General features: G+C 43.3%; 2 protein-coding genes across 2 annotated transcripts; both read right to left on the bottom strand.

Annotated features, from left to right (window-relative positions):
• Nucleotides 1–543: 543 nt before the first annotated feature.
• lrit2 (leucine-rich repeat, immunoglobulin-like and transmembrane domains 2) lies at nucleotides 544–6,352 on the bottom strand. Its single transcript, XM_017482942.3, has 3 exons — nucleotides 6,214–6,352; nucleotides 4,353–5,131; nucleotides 544–2,115 (listed from the first exon to the last, which is right to left on the bottom strand). Exons 1-3 carry the CDS (start codon nucleotides 6,315–6,317, stop codon nucleotides 1,322–1,324), a joined length of 1,677 nt encoding a protein of 558 aa, XP_017338431.1. The 5' UTR covers nucleotides 6,318–6,352; the 3' UTR covers nucleotides 544–1,321.
• Nucleotides 6,353–16,087: 9,735 nt separating this feature from the next.
• Nucleotides 16,088–20,077, bottom strand: lrit1b (leucine-rich repeat, immunoglobulin-like and transmembrane domains 1b). The gene is made up of 4 exons (XM_017482800.3): nucleotides 19,953–20,077; nucleotides 18,609–19,069; nucleotides 18,193–18,498; nucleotides 16,088–17,109 (listed from the first exon to the last, which is right to left on the bottom strand). The coding sequence occupies exons 1-4, from the start codon at nucleotides 20,075–20,077 to the stop codon at nucleotides 16,088–16,090; spliced, it is 1,914 nt and encodes a 637-aa protein (XP_017338289.1).
• Between the last annotated feature and the right edge of the window lie 434 nt (nucleotides 20,078–20,511).

Genomic DNA, 20,511 nt, shown 5'->3' with positions numbered 1-20,511 from the left:
CACTCACATTAAACTCACAATTCTCTACAACAAACGTATTTCTAGATCATTCGTCTAAAGGAAGCGTCTCATCGGTGCGACACCAGAAAGACATCCTGAAGTTTCTATGCAGGTGTTGAACGAGGTGTTGTGACGGCGTCTGTTTCTGCTGTGGAGATTAAACGTAACGCTGCATAACGTCTGTTTAATCTCGTCACGCTGTTCCGAAAGCTTGCGCTGTCTTCTATTGTCTTTGTTTAGTTTGGAATAAATATGGACCAACACGTCACAGAGTGGCTGTTTATCGCTCGGAGATTAGAAAACACTGTTTATTAAATACAACATGATTAAATATGACATCACATAACACTCTTTATATTACATATAAAATCTAACGCGGTTATTTCCGTGAAGAAAAATCCAGTCCACACAAAATGGCGCCATGTTTGTTGCACACAAAAAAACCCCCCACAAAATCAGTGTAATATTTATAACTCGTCTTACACAAATCAACCAATCAGACTTGAGAACTCAGGGACAGTTCACTATCCAGGACATCTGTAATGATAATGCATCTTTATTAATCACGTATACATCACAGCACAGTGAAATTCTTTTCTTCATACCCCAGCATGGTAGGAAGTTGGGGTCTGAACGCAGGGTCGGCCGTGATACAGCGCCCCCTGGAGCAGAGAGGGTTAAGGGCCTCGCTCAAGACCCCAACAGTGGCAGCCTGGCAGCGCTGGGGCTTGAACCCCCGACCTTCTGATCAGTAACCCAGAGCCTTCACCACCAAGCCACCACTGCCACGTCAATGTTACATCAAGTTTGTCTCTTGTGGGCGTGGCCTGTCTAGCATTTGATTTCTTATTCGATGACACAGTGGATAAATTCATCTGGATATTACAGACTCTACTTTACAGAGTATGGTTGTATGTATAATTTATAAAAACCCAATGTCACACATTCCTCCAGAGAACTTCAGAGCTACAGCAAAACATCTTAAAACTAGATTTTCTTGCTTGTTAGTTGGAAAGTAGGCGGGGTTCCCTAGTTTGGGATAAAGCATGTGCAAGCTTTCTGACCAATCATAAGGCAGATGCTGCAAGTTCCACCCACACGGCAGTTTAGTGAGCTAGCAAACAAACGCTAATCTAGCTAGCATAGCCTTCTGATTGAGTAGGTCGGCGTATGTAAGTTTTAAAAAGTGCAATGCTGTCAATTAAGAGTGCTCGTTAGAATATTAAGCCACGCCCATTCAGAGAGTTCTCAGCTGGTGCGTCAGTATTTTATGACTGAACTGCTTGTGAGTCAGTTTATATAAATCGATCCACCATGTTGGTTAGTAGAGCTGTGCGCTGTTAGCCTTCTGCACTTTGTCTTCTGAGCGCCGTCTCCATTTCTTCTCTTTTCCCGAATCTCTGCAGAGTCCTTCGTCGCTGGCCGTCTGGAGACTGTCGAACGTTCCCTGCCTGTCGTTTTCCTGCGAGTCCTTTGCGTCTCTCTTTTCCCGATTCCTGCTGCAGACCTGAATGCAGCGATCCATGCAGCTGATCCTGGTGTTGGTGGTGCAGGCGAACATTCCCGCAGGAACCGCTAGCACCATGGCGCAAACGATCACAATAATGTGGATGAGTCGTTCACGCTGCTCCAGTTCGTTCGTGCTGCTCCCCGTCACGAAAACAATACACTGCTCAGGACGAGGCGACTGATTCTTCAGCGAGACGCACACCTCGTACTTTGTGGCTGGTTCAAGGTCGCTCACGGTGTACTTGTTGATGCCTGGGCCGACGTACAGAGCCTCTTTCTTTGGAGAATCGTAGCGACCGAAATGGACAGTGAACCACGTTTCAGAGGGATTCTCCGTCACCGCATACCACTCGATGGTTATACCGTACACGGTCTGCTTGGCGATTCGTATATCGATGTAAATGTTTTCGTTGACGGAGGGTAGAGGAAAGCCCGGGGACATCGCAAAGGAAACGTTGGAGTTCAAGATGTTGAGCTGGATGCTAACGGAGGAATTCCCGATGAAGTTGCTGGCGCTGCATTTGTAGAGGCCGTGATCGGATGAGCGGACTGTCGGGATTATTAAAGCCGAGATGATCGTATCCTCGTTCACCTGCGACTGAGAAACTACAGAGAGAGCAACAGAAAGAGGAGAAATTAAAGATATTACATGACAAAAAGAACACAAAATATTTCTTTTTTAAGGTTTTAGAACGTTTTAACAATGTTTTTTTTCCCCCCAGACAGTAAAAAAGTTGTGTTTTTCCATTAACTAAAACGAACTTAAGCTGCACATACAGTATATGGACAGTTTTGAAAACATTATTTTTTTCTGTGTGTCCACAATCAGTACGCAGCTCAGTACGCAGCTCTTAACGATTTATGATGTCTAGCACTATCGCCACACACCGGGCTGATGTGCTGTCAATATTTCCGAATTGATTTGAGTTTTCCTGCGGATTGACATATTTTCAAAAATTGGAGGCATAAAAAATGCATTCGGAAATACACATATACTGTACATGTGGGCGGAGCCACACTGTCATCCTCAGGACACTGTCTGCACATTTTCAAATCTCATATGTATTAGTTTGTAAAATGGATTAAATTGTATAAAGGACGCCTTCAGAATGTTCCAAGACTCTCTTTCTGCCACTACAGAAATGTTTACATGTGTAAAATCGACACAGAGCCTGATCTGTACATTGTGGTATCATGTCGATCATGGGCAATTCACCTCCACGCCTCCAGGGGGAACACACCCATATACTTTTAAACTCATTCCTCTTGTGTCTCTTATATAAGTTGTGTCTTTTCCGTTCTTATTGTGTTGTTATGAGTACTCTTTTTCCTCAGATTATGTAGATATCTTGCCTTGCCTTGACTCTAGTGGTATTTTGGTTTAATAAAACAAACCTGGACTTGAATCCGTCTCCAAATCATTACGAGTGGAGTGTTTGGATTGTGCACTCTAGGTCCTGTACCATTCACAACATTCACAATGGTACTAGCGGGCAGGTTCACCTGCTGAACGTGAGTACGATCATAATTCAGAGTGTTGAGTTGCTCCTAGACCGTACATCAAGACGAGTTCAAATCTCGTGCGGTGTAGCATTTAGGTTGTACCACAGACGTTTAAGGTCTGCCATAACTAGTCGAGCATGAAATGATCGTAGATCAAAACGGTCTCTCTGAGTTAGAGAGGCAGGGATTTGACCATCACCAGCAAATCAGAAGCACTGTTTGATTACAAACAGGAAGTATTATAAGAAATTTCAGTGATGCGTCAAGGCGTAAGTCATGTGACCGCATCACGGTGCATTAAATCACGCAGATCCAGGTCAAGAGCTTCAGTTTGTGAGTGTTCACGTCAAATATCAGAATGGGGGAAACTCTCAGTGACCCTGGTCGTGGCGTGGTTGCTGGTGCCACATGGGTTGGTTTGAGTATTTTTAGAAACTGCTGATCACACACAACAGTCTCTAGGGTTTGATCGACCAGACTGGTTCAAGCTGTCAGGACGGGTATAGTAACTCAAATAATCACCCTTGACACCTGTGGTGTGCGGAAAAGCATCTCAGAACACACAACATGTTGAATTTGAAGCGGATGAACTACAACAGCAGGAGACCACATCGGGAAACTGAGGCTCCAGTGCGCTGGAGATTGGAAAAACATCACCTGGCCTTTCTCTAAATCTTCATCGATCCAGTTTGAACCTACACGCCACTCATAAAACCTGTTTAATTATTTAGAGTGTGAAACGAATTCATCTGCTGGTCCAATTGGTGTAAAAGTGCATAGATTTCTGCTAGGGAGACTGAAGCCCTTAATGTTGGGGCGGCTGTGGATCAGGTGGTAGAGCGGGTTGTCCACTAATCGTAGGGTTGGCGGTTTGATCCCCGGCCCACGTGACTCCGCATAGCGAGGTGTCCTTGGGCAAGACACTGAACCCCAAGTTGCTCCCGATGGCAAGCTAGCGCCTTGCATGGCAACTCTGCTACATTGGTGTGTGTGTGTGAAACAGTGTAAAGTGTTTTGTAGAACCGCAAAGGTTAAAAAAAAGCGCTATGTAAGTGCAGACCGTTTACCATTTTAATGATGCTAACATCTTTTTGCGATAATTAGCCCTTTTCTGAATTTTCAGTCAAATCTACTGTACGGTAAAAGGATGGAAAACAACTATCATCTGTAAAAACCTTAGAAAACGCTGACATTATTTAAGAAATAAACCTCTCCATTTTAATTAGAATATTTCTCAATAATCTGAATGCTGGGCTGTCGACATGCTAATTGTGTTTTTGCATTCATGTGTGAATTAGCATGATTCCTCAGAGCTCCTCGGCCATGAGCAGCACCTTTACCTGTGAAACCTCTGATGGCTTTTAGACTGTAGCTCCATCGAACCACCGCATCAGGCCTCGCCTTCACAAAGCACCTCAGCGTCGTGTTGGACCCTAGCACTGCCGTGACGTTAGCGTCAGGGGTAGAACTTTCCGGCTTCAGACAATTCCTCAACTCGACGTCATGAAAAAACCTCCCAGCTTTAGATTTTGGACCTGAACAGGACAGGTAGGAGTTCATCAAAATGATGGGCGGACTGACGGATTTGACAAAGTCGACAAAGCCTTTGAGTCGGCAGTCGCACAGCCAGTGGTTATCATGCAACGCTAATACGACGTTAGCATCACTGTCCTCCCTCCTGCTGGGCTTTTGTACCTGATAGCGAGGCCAGTTGAGAAAAACATCCAGGGATATCACCGTAAGCTGATTGAAGGATAAATCTAAATAGGTCAGTGAGGACAGGTGGCGTAACGCGAATTCCGGCAGCACGTCCAGCCGGTTGTGCTTCAGATCCAGGATTTTGAGTTTGGGCGTGTCCTGAAAGGCCATCCACGGTATCGTTCTGAGTTTATTTCCTTCCAGTCGGAGTTCAGTCAGGTTATACAGGCCTTCAAGGCTCTTAATGTTCATCAGCGTGATGGTGTTAAAGTTCAGCCACAGCGACTCCAAGGCACTGACTGTGTAAAAAGTCCTTTCAGGGATTTCTGTGAGGTGCGAATTCTCGATTCTGATTTTGATCAAATCTCCAGGGAGGTTCTCAGGAATTGATCCTAAAGCAGTTTGCATACATAATAAAGATCTGAAAGAGAGAGCAAAAACACAGAGTTATTTCACTCTTCGTTCCCCTTATGTCACTGTGAACGAGAAGGTGTCCATTCATTTTCTACAACAACGGCTCGGACAGTCGCGCAGCTGCGACCCGCAGCTTTATATCAATATTAACACGCTCGTTCTGATACGTTATCGTTTCCATAGCAACGGCTCGGACAGTCGCGCAGCTGCGACCCGCAGCTTTATATCAATATTAACACGCTCGTTCTGATACGTTATCGTTTCCATAGCAACGGCTCGGACAGTCGCGCAGCTGCGACCCGCAGCTTTATATCAATATTAACACGCTCGTTCTGATACGTTATCGTTTCCATAGCAACGGCTCGGACAGTCGCGCAGCTGCGACCCGCAGCTTTATATCAATATTAACGCGCTCGTTCTGATACGTTATCGTTTCCATAGCAACGGCTCGGACAGTCGCGCAGCTGCGACCCGCAGCTTTATATCAATATTAACGCGCTCGTTCTGATACGTTATCGTTTCCATAGCAACGGCTCGGACAGTCGCGCAGCTGTGAACTGCAGCTTTATATCAATATTAACGCGCTCGTTATCGTTTCCATAGCAACGACTCGTTCACAGGGGCACGTACGGCATTTTTAAAAATCTGTGATATGGCTAAATTTTCGTTAATGTTTACGGAAGGAGTCTCCAGTGTCAGCGCTCGGACGTAAAGCTGTAACTTCAAGTTTTCCGGCATCTTCAGGACGGACGAGTTTACACTGTTTTTGCAGTTTCTTGGTAAGAAAAGACGGAAAGGTGCGATTTTTGTCTTATTAGAGCAGGAACTAACTTGTTTCCACAACATTACATGTAACTATAAATGGATAAATAACATCATATATACTTTAGTAAATAAAAATTGTAATTGGTACATTTCTGAGGGGAATAAAACACTCCATCACACCATGGTGTCACTGATTAGTTTCCTGTAACAGCACGGCCTGTTGTGTGCTATTCCTCGTACAGCAAATACAGACCGATTCCTCTTCATCTACAGCAATCTCCTCCTGCCTTTGCTAAAGCTCCTGCTGTTTATTACTCGACTCACCTTCCAGCGCTGTCTTCAGTGCAGGAGCATCCCGTCACGCAGAACCCGACGGCTGAGTAGAACCGATGTAAAAGGAACAGTGCGGTTAGCGTTGTGGAGAACATGCTCGCAGTGCAGGAGGAGGACGGAGTGAGGAGCAGGCTGGTCTGCAGGACATGTCCCAGCGCTCGCTGGACTTAAGCTCCTTGTGTTTAATCCGCCTGATGCAGCGCTCCAGGAGGTGAAGGATGGCACGAACGAATCGAGGAGCCTTTGGGAATCAGGGTATTTTGTATATATTTATACGCAATCCAGGAGATTGGACGGATCTTCTGGATATTGGATTGGAACGCTTAGTAGAGATTTTGACTCGTAGTGTAATGGATGAAATGATGACGTTAGTGTTTGATTGACAGACTTGTATGTAATCGGGGAGGTTTATATTGTGCTGAAGCAGGGAGAAGGGGTTTGTGGGTAATCGTAGTTCTCAGAGAAGCGCTGACGGACTGATGTCGTATGTTATAAAGGAACGTTTGAGGAAAACTCTTTTTTTTTCACTGTCTCATCAGACATGGAGTCTGTTATAGAGGGTTGAGATTGTATTGGGATCTCGCACAGCGTGATGAGGGATCATCTTAAAAGACTAAAAGTGTCAAACTGGATTTAAAGTTTTCTGGATCGCGGGTAACGAGTCACTGTTTAAAACGTTAAATATTTGCATATTAATCTTTATAATTAACGTCATGTTCCATGGTACCTATGATTTATTTTATAATAAAATTCAGACTTTTTTTATTTAATTTTTTTTAAAGTTTAAAAATCCTTAATTGACGCCCAGTATTTTCATTACGGTTAATTCAACTTGGGGGGGGGGGGGGAAAACTACCTTCAACATTCATGCTAATATCACCGTCAACGTCGTCGCCACTCGTCCGCTAGTAAACGACTCGGCACGACTATAAGAGCATTGCATTCTGGGACTTTTGTTTTTAGGAGCTTACAGCAAATCCTGACCGTTATCTCTTATGACTGAGATTGCTCTTATTTTTTCCTCCTTGAACGCCATTGTGCTGTAACTGTGCTAGCATTAGCACTAATCGACATCACGCTGACACACAACCGCTAACTTCTCACAGGATTAATGACAATACAGCACCAACCAACACACAGTATTAGCACCAGAATCGCTAAACACGTCAGGATAGAAACTTAACTTCCCGGTCTTAATCTCAGACTCTTTACTACCGTTTTTTCCCTCCATTTTACTTCCTGATTTTTTCTCCATGCTTTGATTTTCAAATTTTTAAGAATCAGACTTCCTGGATAAAGATCTGAGTCTGGTATCTAAATCCAGAATTTTTAAATAAAATGACTTTGAGATATTTAACTCCAACCTCCTGAGTGGTTAGACGTCACTAACGGGGGCGGTGTATCAGACAGATAAATCTCTATTCCAGCTTCGGATTAGCATCGAGTCTGACAACGCTGGATTCACACGAAGGATCAGATTACACAAACTTCCATTTAATTATCTCTAATAAGTAAGTCTCTCCTTACAGCTTCGACAGAGATGAAAATACAGCCTGCTTGCTGGTTTTCCTGAATAAATAAGAGAGCTTCCACTAGACATGGCAGCGATGATCACTATCAGTCTGATGTCAGAGAAAAAAAAATCAATCTGATCCTTTAACTAATGGAAAAGGTTGGAGTTTTGAATGTGTGTGTGTGTGTTTTTTTTTAACTATAAATGTTTACATATAAAGAGACTTTATACTTTTATTATATTTATTATACTGTATGTGCAGTGTACATCATTTTTTAGACTTTAACTGAATAAAAGAAATAGGTTTTGATTATGTCCTGCTCTTATGTATTTTTTTTCTGTATATATAAGTGTGTCAGGTTAAACACACACACACACACACACACACACACACACACACACACACACACACACACACACACACACACACACACACACACATATTGGATGAATATCGGTATCAGAAAAGAGAAAGTGTTATTGTAGATCTCTACAATATGTTTCCACACTTCAGACTGATGAATCTCAGATTGTGTACTACATAAACACAACCAAACCTCCAGAACCCCTCGGCGTGACTCACACGCAGCTACGTCACTGCTGCAGTAAGGTAAAGCTTATTATCCTTAATCTCCTGTTTAACGCAGCGCTTTCAGGAGGCTTAGATCAGGCTTCTGAAACACTGAGTAATTGTGAACAGGTCTGGGTCACTGTGCTGTTCCCAACATGCACCAGTGAGCATCTGAGATAAAAGTCTGATGTAAACAAAACAGATAAAGCATTAAAGCTGCAATAAGTGATTTATATCCTAATGCAAATATAACCTGCAAAAATATGTCAAATGATTGTTTATGCAGCGCAAATTTATTGTGTGGCTGAGAAAACCCTGTTTGGAAAACTTTTTCCGGCTGGAATGCTTATTAGTGTTTACATGGTTTTTATAGACACGCCCCTAACACTCCACTCGCATGCGCGCTCAACACAAGCACTTTTTATGTGTTTTATTTTTTATACATTTATATAAATTCATAATCATGAGCTGACAGACGCCTGTAATTGGCTAGTGTCGCTGTGATTGACAGGAAAGCGAGAGTATGCCCCTCCCACCCTGACAGCACAGCCGGTTTCTGCTCTCTTGGCTCCCGAGAGATTTTACTGTGAGCACAAAACCACACTTCCAAAAGAATTAACCAGAAACACTAGAAAACCTAGAATAAACATCGTTAGTGGTTTTCCAAGATGGAGAACTGTATTACTGGAGGAGGCCGGACGCAGAATTAGCGACGGTTCTTCTAGACATCTGCGTACGCGTACAAAATGATGCTAACTAGCTGGAAAATCTCACAAGAGCTCATTAGAGAGAAATGTTGCAATGTTCCAGTGATGCTTTACTTCAGCTACATAACACCTAGAAACCTACGGTTAGTCTTATATTAGCTCGGCTCGGGAATAAGGTTTTAGTCGATACTGTACATTCTGTAATATTTCTGAATAACGAACATCGTTTAATAAAAACAAATACATTTTAATTGAATATTTCAATATTTAAATTGGTCTAATGATAGATAGGTATGAAGGATTGTTGTTTGTATGAAAGGGATTCAATGTTGTGGTTGAAATTCTGTTGAGAGAGTCCCGATGCTACCACCTTACCACTGGAAAGTGTTCAGAAGTTCTTTTATTAAGACGCAAGACAATATGAAATTGTGCGTGGTGTAAACCTAGTCTCATTTTATCATAAAGATATGAATTTCAGCTTCAAATCTTTACTGCAAAGTTCTTTTATACGGAAATATTTTCCCAAGCAATATTTACATCTAATGATCATTCTGTGTAAAGCGCTCAACTAACGCGGGAAATAAACAATTCATCGTGTTTTGTTTTTTAAAGCAGAATGTTTTTTAGCACGCAAAATATTACTAGAAACTCTGAAAAGACTGATGAGTTTGTCTTGCAGAAAATGATTTCAAATATAGGGATCAGATTTCTTATAGATTTATGTAAACATTTATTAATGCATCAATGTTAAGACAAATACAGTGAAGAAATAAATATTTATTTACACACGACATCTGGAATTAGAGTTGAATTGGAGCACGGTAAACAAACTAACATGGTAAATACACTGAAGTACAAAACAAAAGAGAAATCATACATTGCACAAAACATGGTGGAAAAAGACGAGGTGTGTATGAGGTGTGTATGTGGTGTGTATGAGGAGTGTATGAGGTGTGTATGAGGTGTGTATGAGGTGTGTATGAGGTGTGTATGTGGTGTGTATGAGGTGTGTATGTGGTGTGTATGAGGTGTGTATGAGGTGTGTATGAGGTGTGTATGAGGTGTGTATGAGGTGTGTATGTGGTGTGTATGAGGTGTGTATGAGGTGTGTATGAGGTGTGTATGAGGAGTGTATGAGGTGTGTATGAGGTGTGTATGAGGAGTGTATGTGGTGTGTATGAGGAGTGTGTGAGGTGTGTGTGAGGTGTGTGTGAGGTGTGTGTGAGGAGTGTGTGAGGTGTGTGTGAGGTGTGTATGAGGTGTGTATGAGGTGTGTATGAGGTGTGTATGAGGTGTGTATGAGGTGTGTATGAGGAGTGTATGAGGTGTGTATGAGGAGTGTATGTGGTGTGTATGTGGTGTGTATGAGGTGTGTATGAGGTGTGTATGAGGTGTGTATGTGGTGTGTATGAGGTGTGTATGAGGTGTGTATGTGGTGTGTATGAGGTGTGTATGAGGTGTGTATGAGGTGTGTATGAGGTGTGTATGAGGTGTGTATGAGGTGTGTATGAGGTGTGTATGAGGTGTGTATGAGGTGTGTATGAGGTGTGTATGTGGTGTGTATGAGGAGTGTATGAGGTGTGTATGTGGTGTGTATGAGGAGTGTATGTGGTGTGTATGAGGTGTGTATGAGGAGTGTATGAGGAGTGTATGAGGTGTGTATGAGGTGTGTATGAGGTGTGTATGTGGTGTGTATGAGGTGTGTATGAGGAGTGTATGAGGTGTGTATGAGGAGTGTATGAGGTGTGTATGTGGTGTGTATGAGGTGTGTATGAGGAGTGTATGAGGTGTGTATGAGGTGTGTATGTGGTGTGTATGAGGTGTGTATGAGGTGTGTATGAGGTGTGTATGAGGTGTGTATGAGGTGTGTATGAGGTGTGTATGTGGTGTGTATGAGGAGTGTATGAGGTGTGTATGTGGTGTGTATGAGGAGTGTATGTGGTGTGTATGAGGTGTGTATGAGGAGTGTATGAGGAGTGTATGAGGTGTGTATGAGGTGTGTATGAGGAGTGTATGAGGTGTGTATGAGGTGTGTATGAGGTGTGTATGTGGTGTGTATGAGGAGTGTATGTGGTGTGTATGAGGTGTGTATGAGGAGTGTATGAGGTGTGTATGAGGTGTGTATGAGGTGTGTATGAGGTGTGTATGAGGTGTGTATGAGGTGTGTATGAGGTGTGTATGAGGTGTGTATGTGGTGTGTATGAGGAGTGTATGAGGAGTGTATGAGGTGTGTATGAGTTGTGTATGAGGTGTGTATGAGGTGTGTATGTGGTGTGTATGAGGTGTGTATGAGGTGTGTATGAGGTGTGTATGAGGTGTGTATGAGGTGTGTATGAGGTGTGTATGTGGTGTGTATGAGGTGTGTATGAGGTGTGTATGAGGTGTGTATGAGGTGTGTATGAGGTGTGTATGAGGAGTGTATGAGGTGTGTATGAGGAGTGTATGAGGTGTGTATGAGGTGTGTATGAGGTGTGTATGAGGTGTGTATGAGGTGTGTATGTGGTGTGTATGAGGTGTGTATGAGGTGTGTATGAGGAGTGTATGAGGTGTGTATGAGGAGTGTATGAGGTGTGTATGTGGTGTGTATGTGGTGTGTATGAGGTGTGTATGAGGTGTGTATGAGGTGTGTATGAGGAGTGTATGAGGTGTGTATGAGGTGTGTATGAGGTGTGTATGAGGTGTGTATGTGGTGTGTATGAGGTGTGTATGTGGTGTGTATGTGGTGTGTATGAGGTGTGTATGAGGAGTGTATGAGGTGTGTATGAGGAGTGTATGAGGAGTGTATGAGGTGTGTATGAGGTGTGTATGAGGTGTGTATGAGGAGTGTATGAGGTGTGTATGAGGAGTGTATGAGGTGTGTATGAGGAGTGTATGTGGTGTGTATGAGTTGTGTATGAGGAGTGTATGAGGTGTGTATGAGGTGTGTATGAGGTGTGTATGAGGAGTGTATGAGGTGTGTATGAGGAGTGTATGAGGTGTGTATGAGGTGTGTATGAGGTGTGTATGAGGAGTGTATGAGGTGTGTATGAGGTGTGTATGAGGTGTGTATGAGGTGTGTATGAGGTGTGTATGAGGAGTGTATGTGGTGTGTATGTGGTGTGTATGAGGTGTGTATGAGGTGTGTATGAGGTGTGTATGAGGTGTGTATGAGGTGTGTATGAGGAGTGTATGAGGTGTGTATGAGGTGTGTATGAGGTGTGTATGAGGTGTGTATGTGGTGTGTATGAGGTGTGTATGAGGTGTGTATGAGGTGTGTATGAGGTGTGTATGAGGTGTGTATGTGGTGTGTATGAGGTGTGTATGAGGTGTGTATGAGGTGTGTATGAGGTGTGTATGAGGTGTGTATGAGGAGTGTATGAGGTGTGTATGAGGTGTGTATGTGGTGTGTATGAGGTGTGTATGAGGTGTGTATGAGGTGTGTATGAGGTGTGTATGAGTTGTGTATGAGGTGTGTATGAGGTGTGTATGAGGTGTGTATGAGGTGTGTATGAGTTGTGTATGAGGTGTGTATGAGGTGTGTATGTGGTGTGTATGTGGTGTGTATGTGGTGTGTATGAGGTGTGTATGAGGTGTGTATGAGGTGTGTATGAGGTGTGTATGTGGTGTGTATGTGGTGTGTATGTGGTGTGTATGAGGTGTGTATGAGGTGTGTATGAGGTGTGTATGAGGTGTGTATGTGGTGTGTATGAGGTGTGTATGAGGAGTGTATGTGGTGTGTATGAGGTGTGTATGTGGTGTGTATGTGGTGTGTATGAGGTGTGTATGAGTTGTGTATGAGGTGTGTATGTGGTGTGTATGAGGTGTGTATGAGGTGTGTATGAGGTGTGTATGAGGTGTGTATGAGGTGTGTATGTGGTGTGTATGAGGTGTGTATGAGGTGTGTATGTGGTGTGTATGAGGTGTGTATGAGGTGTGTATGAGGTGTGTATGAGGTGTGTATGAGGTGTGTATGAGGTGTGTATGAGGAGTGTATGAGGAGTGTATGAGGTGTGTATGAGGTGTGTATGAGGTGTGTATGAGGAGTGTATGAGGTGTGTATGAGGTGTGTATGAGGTGTGTATGAGGTGTGTATGAGGTGTGTATGAGGAGTGTATGAGGTGTGTATGTGGTGTGTATGAGGTGTGTATGAGGTGTGTATGAGTTGTGTATGAGGTGTGTATGAGGTGTGTATGAGGTGTGTATGAGGTGTGTATGTGGTGTGTATGAGGTGTGTATGAGGTGTGTATGAGGTGTGTATGAGGTGTGTATGAGGTGTGTATGAGGTGTGTATGAGGAGTGTATGAGGTGTGTATGAGGTGTGTATGAGGAGTGTATGTGGTGTGTATGAGGTGTGTATGAGGTGTGTATGAGGTGTGTATGAGGAGTGTATGTGGTGTGTATGAGGTGTGTATGAGGTGTGTATGAGGTGTGTATGAGGTGTGTATGAGGTGTGTATGTGGTGTGTATGAGGTGTGTATGAGGTGTGTATGTGGTGTGTATGAGGTGTGTATGAGGTGTGTATGAGGTGTGTATGAGGTGTGTATGAGGTGTGTATGAGGTGTGTATGAGGAGTGTATGAGGAGTGTATGAGGTGTGTATGAGGTGTGTATGAGGTGTGTATGAGGAGTGTATGAGGTGTGTATGAGGTGTGTATGAGGTGTGTATGAGGTGTGTATGAGGTGTGTATGAGGAGTGTATGAGGTGTGTATGTGGTGTGTATGAGGTGTGTATGAGGTGTGTATGAGTTGTGTATGAGGTGTGTATGAGGTGTGTATGAGGTGTGTATGAGGTGTGTATGTGGTGTGTATGAGGTGTGTATGAGGTGTGTATGAGGTGTGTATGAGGTGTGTATGAGGAGTGTATGAGGTGTGTATGAGGTGTGTATGAGGAGTGTATGTGGTGTGTATGAGGTGTGTATGAGGTGTGTATGAGGTGTGTATGAGGAGTGTATGTGGTGTGTATGAGGTGTGTATGAGGTGTGTATGAGGTGTGTATGAGGTGTGTATGAGGTGTGTATGAGGTGTGTATGAGGTGTGTATGAGGACACATGAGAGTTGAGTCTTGTGTTTTAATGCCTTTAAATTCCCATCACTGTGGCTGTAGTCGTAGATTTCAATATGAAGTGGGTCCTGAATTCCTTCCCTTCTTCAAAAAGGATAAACAATATAATTATTCAAGATATTCTCTTTTAGTATACGGCCAGTATGTGCACCCCTGACCATCACACCCATATCTGTGAGTGAGTGGGAAAAGTATGTGCACCTCTAGGATTATCAGTTTAATTTGAAGGTGAGATTAGAGTCAGGTGTTTTTAATGGTTGGCATGACGATGAGGTGTGAGTGAGGGAGCGTCCTGTTTTATTTAAAGAACAGGGATCTATCAGAGTCTGATCTTCACAACACGTGTTTGTGGAAGTGTATCATGGCATGAACAAAGGAGATTTCTGAGGACCTCGGATAAAGAGTTGTTGATGCTCATCAGGCTGGAAAAGGTCACAGAACCATCTCTAAAGAGTTTGGACTCCACCCATCCACAGTCAGACAGATTGTGTAGAAATGGAGGAAATTCAACACCATTGTTCCCTGCACAGGAGCGGAGACCAACAAAGATCTCTTCAAGAGAAGACGTGTAATAGTCCACGAGATCATAAATTATCCCAGGGTAACTTCTAACCAACTAAAGTCCTCTCTCACATTGGCTGATGTTAATGTTCATGAGTCCACCATCAGGAGAACACTGAACAACAACGGTGTGCATGGCAGGGCTACAAGGAGAAAACCACCGCTCTCCAAAAACAACACTGCTGCACATCTGCAGTTTGCTTAAGATCACGTGGACGAGCCAGAAGGCTGTTGGAAAAATATTTTGTGGACGGATGAGACCGTAATAGAACTTTTTTTTGTTTTGTTTTGGGAAACATTGCATTCCAGCATAAGAACCTTATCCCATCTGTGAAAGCTGTTGAAGCTGTTCTGTACTGAGGAACGGGATAAAACTCCTCCAAGCTGATGTGCAGGACCGATCAACACTTACCCCAAACGTTTATCTGCAGTGATTACTGCACAAGGGGGTCACACCACACACTGAAAACACACTCAGTCACGGATGTGTAACATTGGATCATTTTCCCTAATAAATAAATGACCAAATATTATATTTCTGTCTATAATATTTGTTTAATCAGGTTCTTTACCCACTTTTAGGACTTGTGTGAAAATCTGATGTTGTTTTAGGTCGTATTTATGCAGAAATATAGAACATTCTAAAGGTTTCACAAACTTTCAAGCACCACTGTATGTGCTTGTTGAACATGCCATTCCAGATTTATTCCCCTTTGCTGTTATAAAAAGCTCCACTCTTCTGGGAAGAGATTTTGGGGCGTGACTGTGGGGATTTGTGTTCATTCAGCTACAAGAGCGTTAGTGGGTTGAGGTCAGGTGCTGATGTTGATGTGAGGAGACTCCAGTTCCAGTTCATCCTAAAGGTGTTCAGTGGGGTTGAGGTCAGGGCTCTGTGCAGGACACTCAAGTTCCTCTTCCTTCTTCCAACCTTCACATACCACGTCTTCATGGAGCTCGCTTTGTGCACAGGGGCATCGTCATGCTGGAACACGTTCAGGATTCTTAATTCCAGTGAAGGGAACCTGTAATGCTACAACATCCAAAGACGTTCTATACCACTGTGTGATTCCAACTTTGTGGTAACAGTTTGGGGAAGAAACACATATGGGTGTGATGGTCAGGGGTGCACATACTTTTGGCCATACACATTGTATGTATTTTTTTGTGAAGTAAACACAAAGACACTAAGTTTAGACTCATGGATTTACAGTGAATAAATGTCTTGTTTGTTCATGGCCAGATCACATGGTGTATCCTTGCATGGCTCTGAAGAAGCTTTCTTTCCACATACAGGGCCATATTCTCAATCAACCACGTAATAAAATCCCTGGCATTCCAAATAGGGTGTATTCCCCCTCATGCACAGTATTCCTGGGATAGTCTCCAGATCTACGGACCAGGATAAAGCAGATACTGAAGATCAATAAGTAAATGAATGAATGATGATGTCCATGTTATCGATACGAGCAGACTTTAGCAGTAATACTCATTAGGATGTCCGTCAGTTCTGTTTATAGCTTCTGAATCTACACTGGAGCGAGCCGAGAGCAGACGGTTGGACTCATCTTGGTTGAGGTGGGTGAGGTACTCCCCTTCCGTCCCTTTAGCTTTGCCACCTGGTGTGAGGGTCTCGAAGGTCACGTATGAGTCCTGAATGTCTTTCGATCTTCTTCCCATGAGCTTCTGGAGTCGTCTTTTCAGAGCCCCACAGCAAACGATCAAGGTGAGAGGCACTGCAATGACACACGCCACGGTGATCACCACCACGTTGATAAGCTTCTGAGTGCTACTAGCACTTGCTGCCTCATCGGTTGAGAAGATCACACACTGCTCCTTCTTTGGGATTAGGCCTTTCACACATACACAGGCAATATACTTGGTTTTTGGAACAAGGCCTTCGATGGTGGTCCGGTGCTTCCCGGGACTGACGTTGATGCGTCTCATGTCTCTCTCACCGAACACAGCATAAAGAACACTAAACCACGTGGTGTTGGTTGCAGATGGAGCTCGCCAATTAATTGACACTGTGTGATCAGTGTCTCCGATGACTTTGACGGAACGTACCACCCGTCTCTCTGGACCTTGTTGGAGGGAGGAAGCGTTGGCTGACAAATCGTTCAACACATTCTCAGCCACATCCATTTCTAAGCTGTTCTCTGTGGTTTTGCCATCCAGGACACCGTCAGACGTGCTGTAGCGCGCGATCTCAGATGACCCTGTGGATTTCGATCCTTTAAACGGCTTGATGATGGGAACATCTACAGAAGTAGAGGTTGGAGGAACGTATCTTGCGATGAGTTTCTCTTGATATGCCATTTTCTTCACAGCAGCCTCACTGACCTGTCGCGTTTCTGAAATAACGAGAGAGATGACAGCGTTGGCGCCGCCAACAAAGTTAGTGGCTCTGCAGATATATTGGCCTGAGTCTTGTGAGGACATAGCGAGGATGCTGAGGATGGACCAGGTGATGCCTTCATTTGAAACCTCCTCATGAACTGTAAAGTAGAATGAAAGTGGCAGTCAGTTATTCAGCAAAATTTGGATGCAGATATTGTAGAACTGCCTTCTGTTCTCATCAGAAGACATTTATCAGTTGTACTCCATGGTAGGAAACCTCCAAATTACCCCCGGCCAGAGAGTCATTTGGATGAGAAGGGAAAAGTGGTTTTAAGTTCATGTACAACACTACAAGATGATTCAGAGTTACTTGGTTAACTGACAAAGCACATTTAATGATTAATCTTCCTTCTAGCACCATTTAGTTAGTCTGTCCCTCAGTGGGAACCTTTAATTAAACAACTCTAAAAAAGCTAAGAACCCTCCATTAAGGGCTTAACAGCTGAGTACACATCAGCATTCAGACCTCAGACCTAACTGCACTGCAAGGGGTATTTGATGCCACCACAATACGTCATGCTGAAGTTTATGTTCTGGCTGTAAATACACTTAGAAAACTATTGGACACCAATGATATATACATAAATATGTCCCTATTAAATAGTATTGTCCCTTTAAAGTTCGTGACCTCCATGTAGACTCTCTTGGCTTCATTAAGTTGTGCCCATGAGGAACTGAAAAATAGTATAATGCGCTGGATCAAGTGCTATTTTATGCGCTGATGAATAATCAGTGTGGAAGCCATGTTGTTAAATTAAAACCAGTGATTAATGTGATAATTGCAGCGAAGACTATTCATGCAGCAATATATCCGCAAGATCCTAGACTCCTATTAGATTTATTTCAATGCTCACCATCTTCTCATTTATACTGTATATCATCGTATTAGACTTTTTACTTTTACTTTGTTAATTGTACCTAGCTTTTATGTTACATCATATTACATTTGATTTAAAAGAAAGAAAATAGTGCAATGTGCTTCATCACTCCACATTTTCTATCCTGGATGCTTTAATAATCTGGACGAGGGGGCACACAATATCAGCTTCAGCAGCTGTGTAACCCGACTCCGAATGCGAGGATCTTTCCCTACGATGTAGATTTTGGACTCAGGTCTTTGACTGAGAATACTATCCTAATAGTAATTCACTGGGATTGTTCTAGGTGCCACGGGTACTCACCTGTACCATTGATGGCTTTTCCATTAGCCCGGGACCAGGTGAGCTCAGGCATCGGCACTCCAACGGTGCCGCAGCGGAGCAGGACGTTGTTGCCTACTGAGCTGCGAACCTTCGCCACGGCTGTGTGGACCCGTGGTACCTGGCACCTCCGTATGTCCACATCCAAGAAGAGCACACCGGAAAAACTATCAGGCTCTGAGCAGCGCAGGTGAGTGTCGATGAAGGCTGATGAGGAAGACGGAGACTTCTGGAACTGAACCAGGTCAAACAAGCGACAGTCACACTGCCACGGGTTATCATGAAGACCTGGGGAATTAAAAATAAGGTTTCCGAGCAAATATATATATCGATACTAATATAAAATAGCAAATTTATTACGGAAATTCAGAGAAAATCGGAAAAACGATCAATCTTACCCAAAATCATCTTTGAGTTTTCAGCATCCTGTGCAGGTTTAGCAGAGAACCACATCAGCAGCACGTCAGACGGCAGTGTACTCAGACTGTTGCTGGACAAATCGAGGTAAGTGAGGTTTTTAACATAGACGGCTGCCTCGGCCGGGATGCTGGTGATCTTGTTGTCGTGCAAATCCAGGAGCCTGAGGTTGGGCATGTCGGTTAAACTCTCCCACGGGAACGAGGCGATGAAATTACCCTTGAGACGAAGCTCGTTGAGCACGCTCAGGCCACGGAAACTGTCCACATGGAGAACAGAAAGAGAGTTGAAGGACATCCAGAGGAATTCAAGATTTCTCAGGGAGATAAAGGCCTCGCTGGAGATTTGGGTAATGTCAGTCTTTTCAATACGGAGCTTTGAAACATCCGAGGGGAGGTCGGTGGGGATGGAGGTGAGCTCAGGACCACCGCACAGTACACTCCTGAAAAAGAATCATAAATAAACGAAATAAAATGCAAAGGAAATGAACGATGACAATCCAAGTATGATCCAGATTTTACGTAGACATTCGCTCAGATAAACAGTTAATAATAACAATCACTCAAGTACGAGATAATGATTATACCACTGCGCTGCTGAATTCTCTATAATAAATACATTACAAAACGTGAGGAATCGTCGATACGGTGAAGTTTTCTGCCAGGAGGTGTTTCTGTAACGTGTACGGAAGGAGTCTCCAGTGTCAGCGCTGTGTAACAGTCACACATAAAGCTGTAAATTTAAGTTTTCCACATCAGCACAGACGAGTTTACGCTCTTTAGGAGTTAACATGACACGCTGCGTTATTTAACTTTAAGAGAGAAATGAGACGCTGGTGAACAGGAACTCACGTGTTTCATGGATATTTAGCAATATTAAATATAACTATAACAGTATGACGTGTAATACTTTAATAAATAAAAAATGTCATCGCTGGCAAATTGTTGTGGTAGAAGAGGAAGGAAACACTCGAGATGTGTCATTGTAGGATAATCCCGAACCTCGGGACGGTAACAGTGACTCCACCGTGTCACACAGTGTTTTATTATAACAGCACATTAGTGTTTCCAGAGGAATTTCATGACATTTCAGGGGGAAAAAAATTTATTTCATATTTAAACCTGACAGAATTGATTTTCTTTCCGTTATATTCACCGTACAGCTTAAATCCTCAGGAAGTAGGCTAGCCTGCACTGTGATGCCCAACGTGGGGAAAAGATTAAAGTGCACTCGATCTTTAATCTCATACAGGATTAAAAACCTGCACTGTAAATGTTCTCTGTACACAAAACAACACAAATGAACGTTCAGACTCGGGTTCTTACCGGGCTTTGGATCCGTCACTGAGTTTGTGGTAAAAACAGCGACACTGTGCTGGACAGGCGCTGCTCGGGACAGGAAGTCGACCGAAAAAGGCCAAACCCAAACACAGACACAGAAAGATTAACATTTTGGCATCGTCCTAATGACTAGTTCATGTTAAAAAAAAAAGAGAATGAGGAAGAAAGAGAGATGTCTGACGGTCTCCATGCTGCAGCAGGAACATCGTGGTGTCTCGGTCTCAGTCGTCCGTGTCCATGCTGCTGCTGCTCTGAATCCCCAGATAAAAAGGATAGAGGAGGATTAAGGAAAGGACGCGGGTTATTTTCATTTACGTGATTAATTCCTTCCTGGAAGCTCATAGGCTGCGTGCTGGTCTTTTATTTACATTCAGCACAGGGACAGTGTGACAGTCTGATTGGACGGTTAAATATGGAGCTCGGATTTTAATGATGATGGTCATATAATTTCTGCACCACTTCATTAGAACATAGCGCTGAATGAATGTACTGCATTAGTTACTCTTTAGCTAAGTGTCGTGTCATGTTCCTTTCCTTACACTTC

The sequence above is a fragment of the Ictalurus punctatus genome, chromosome 13, assembly GCF_001660625.3.
Source record: "Ictalurus punctatus breed USDA103 chromosome 13, Coco_2.0, whole genome shotgun sequence".
Lineage (NCBI taxonomy): Eukaryota > Metazoa > Chordata > Actinopteri > Siluriformes > Ictaluridae > Ictalurus > Ictalurus punctatus.
Note: the sequence above shows the minus strand (reverse complement) of the source record. Positions and strands in the feature narration are given on the sequence as shown.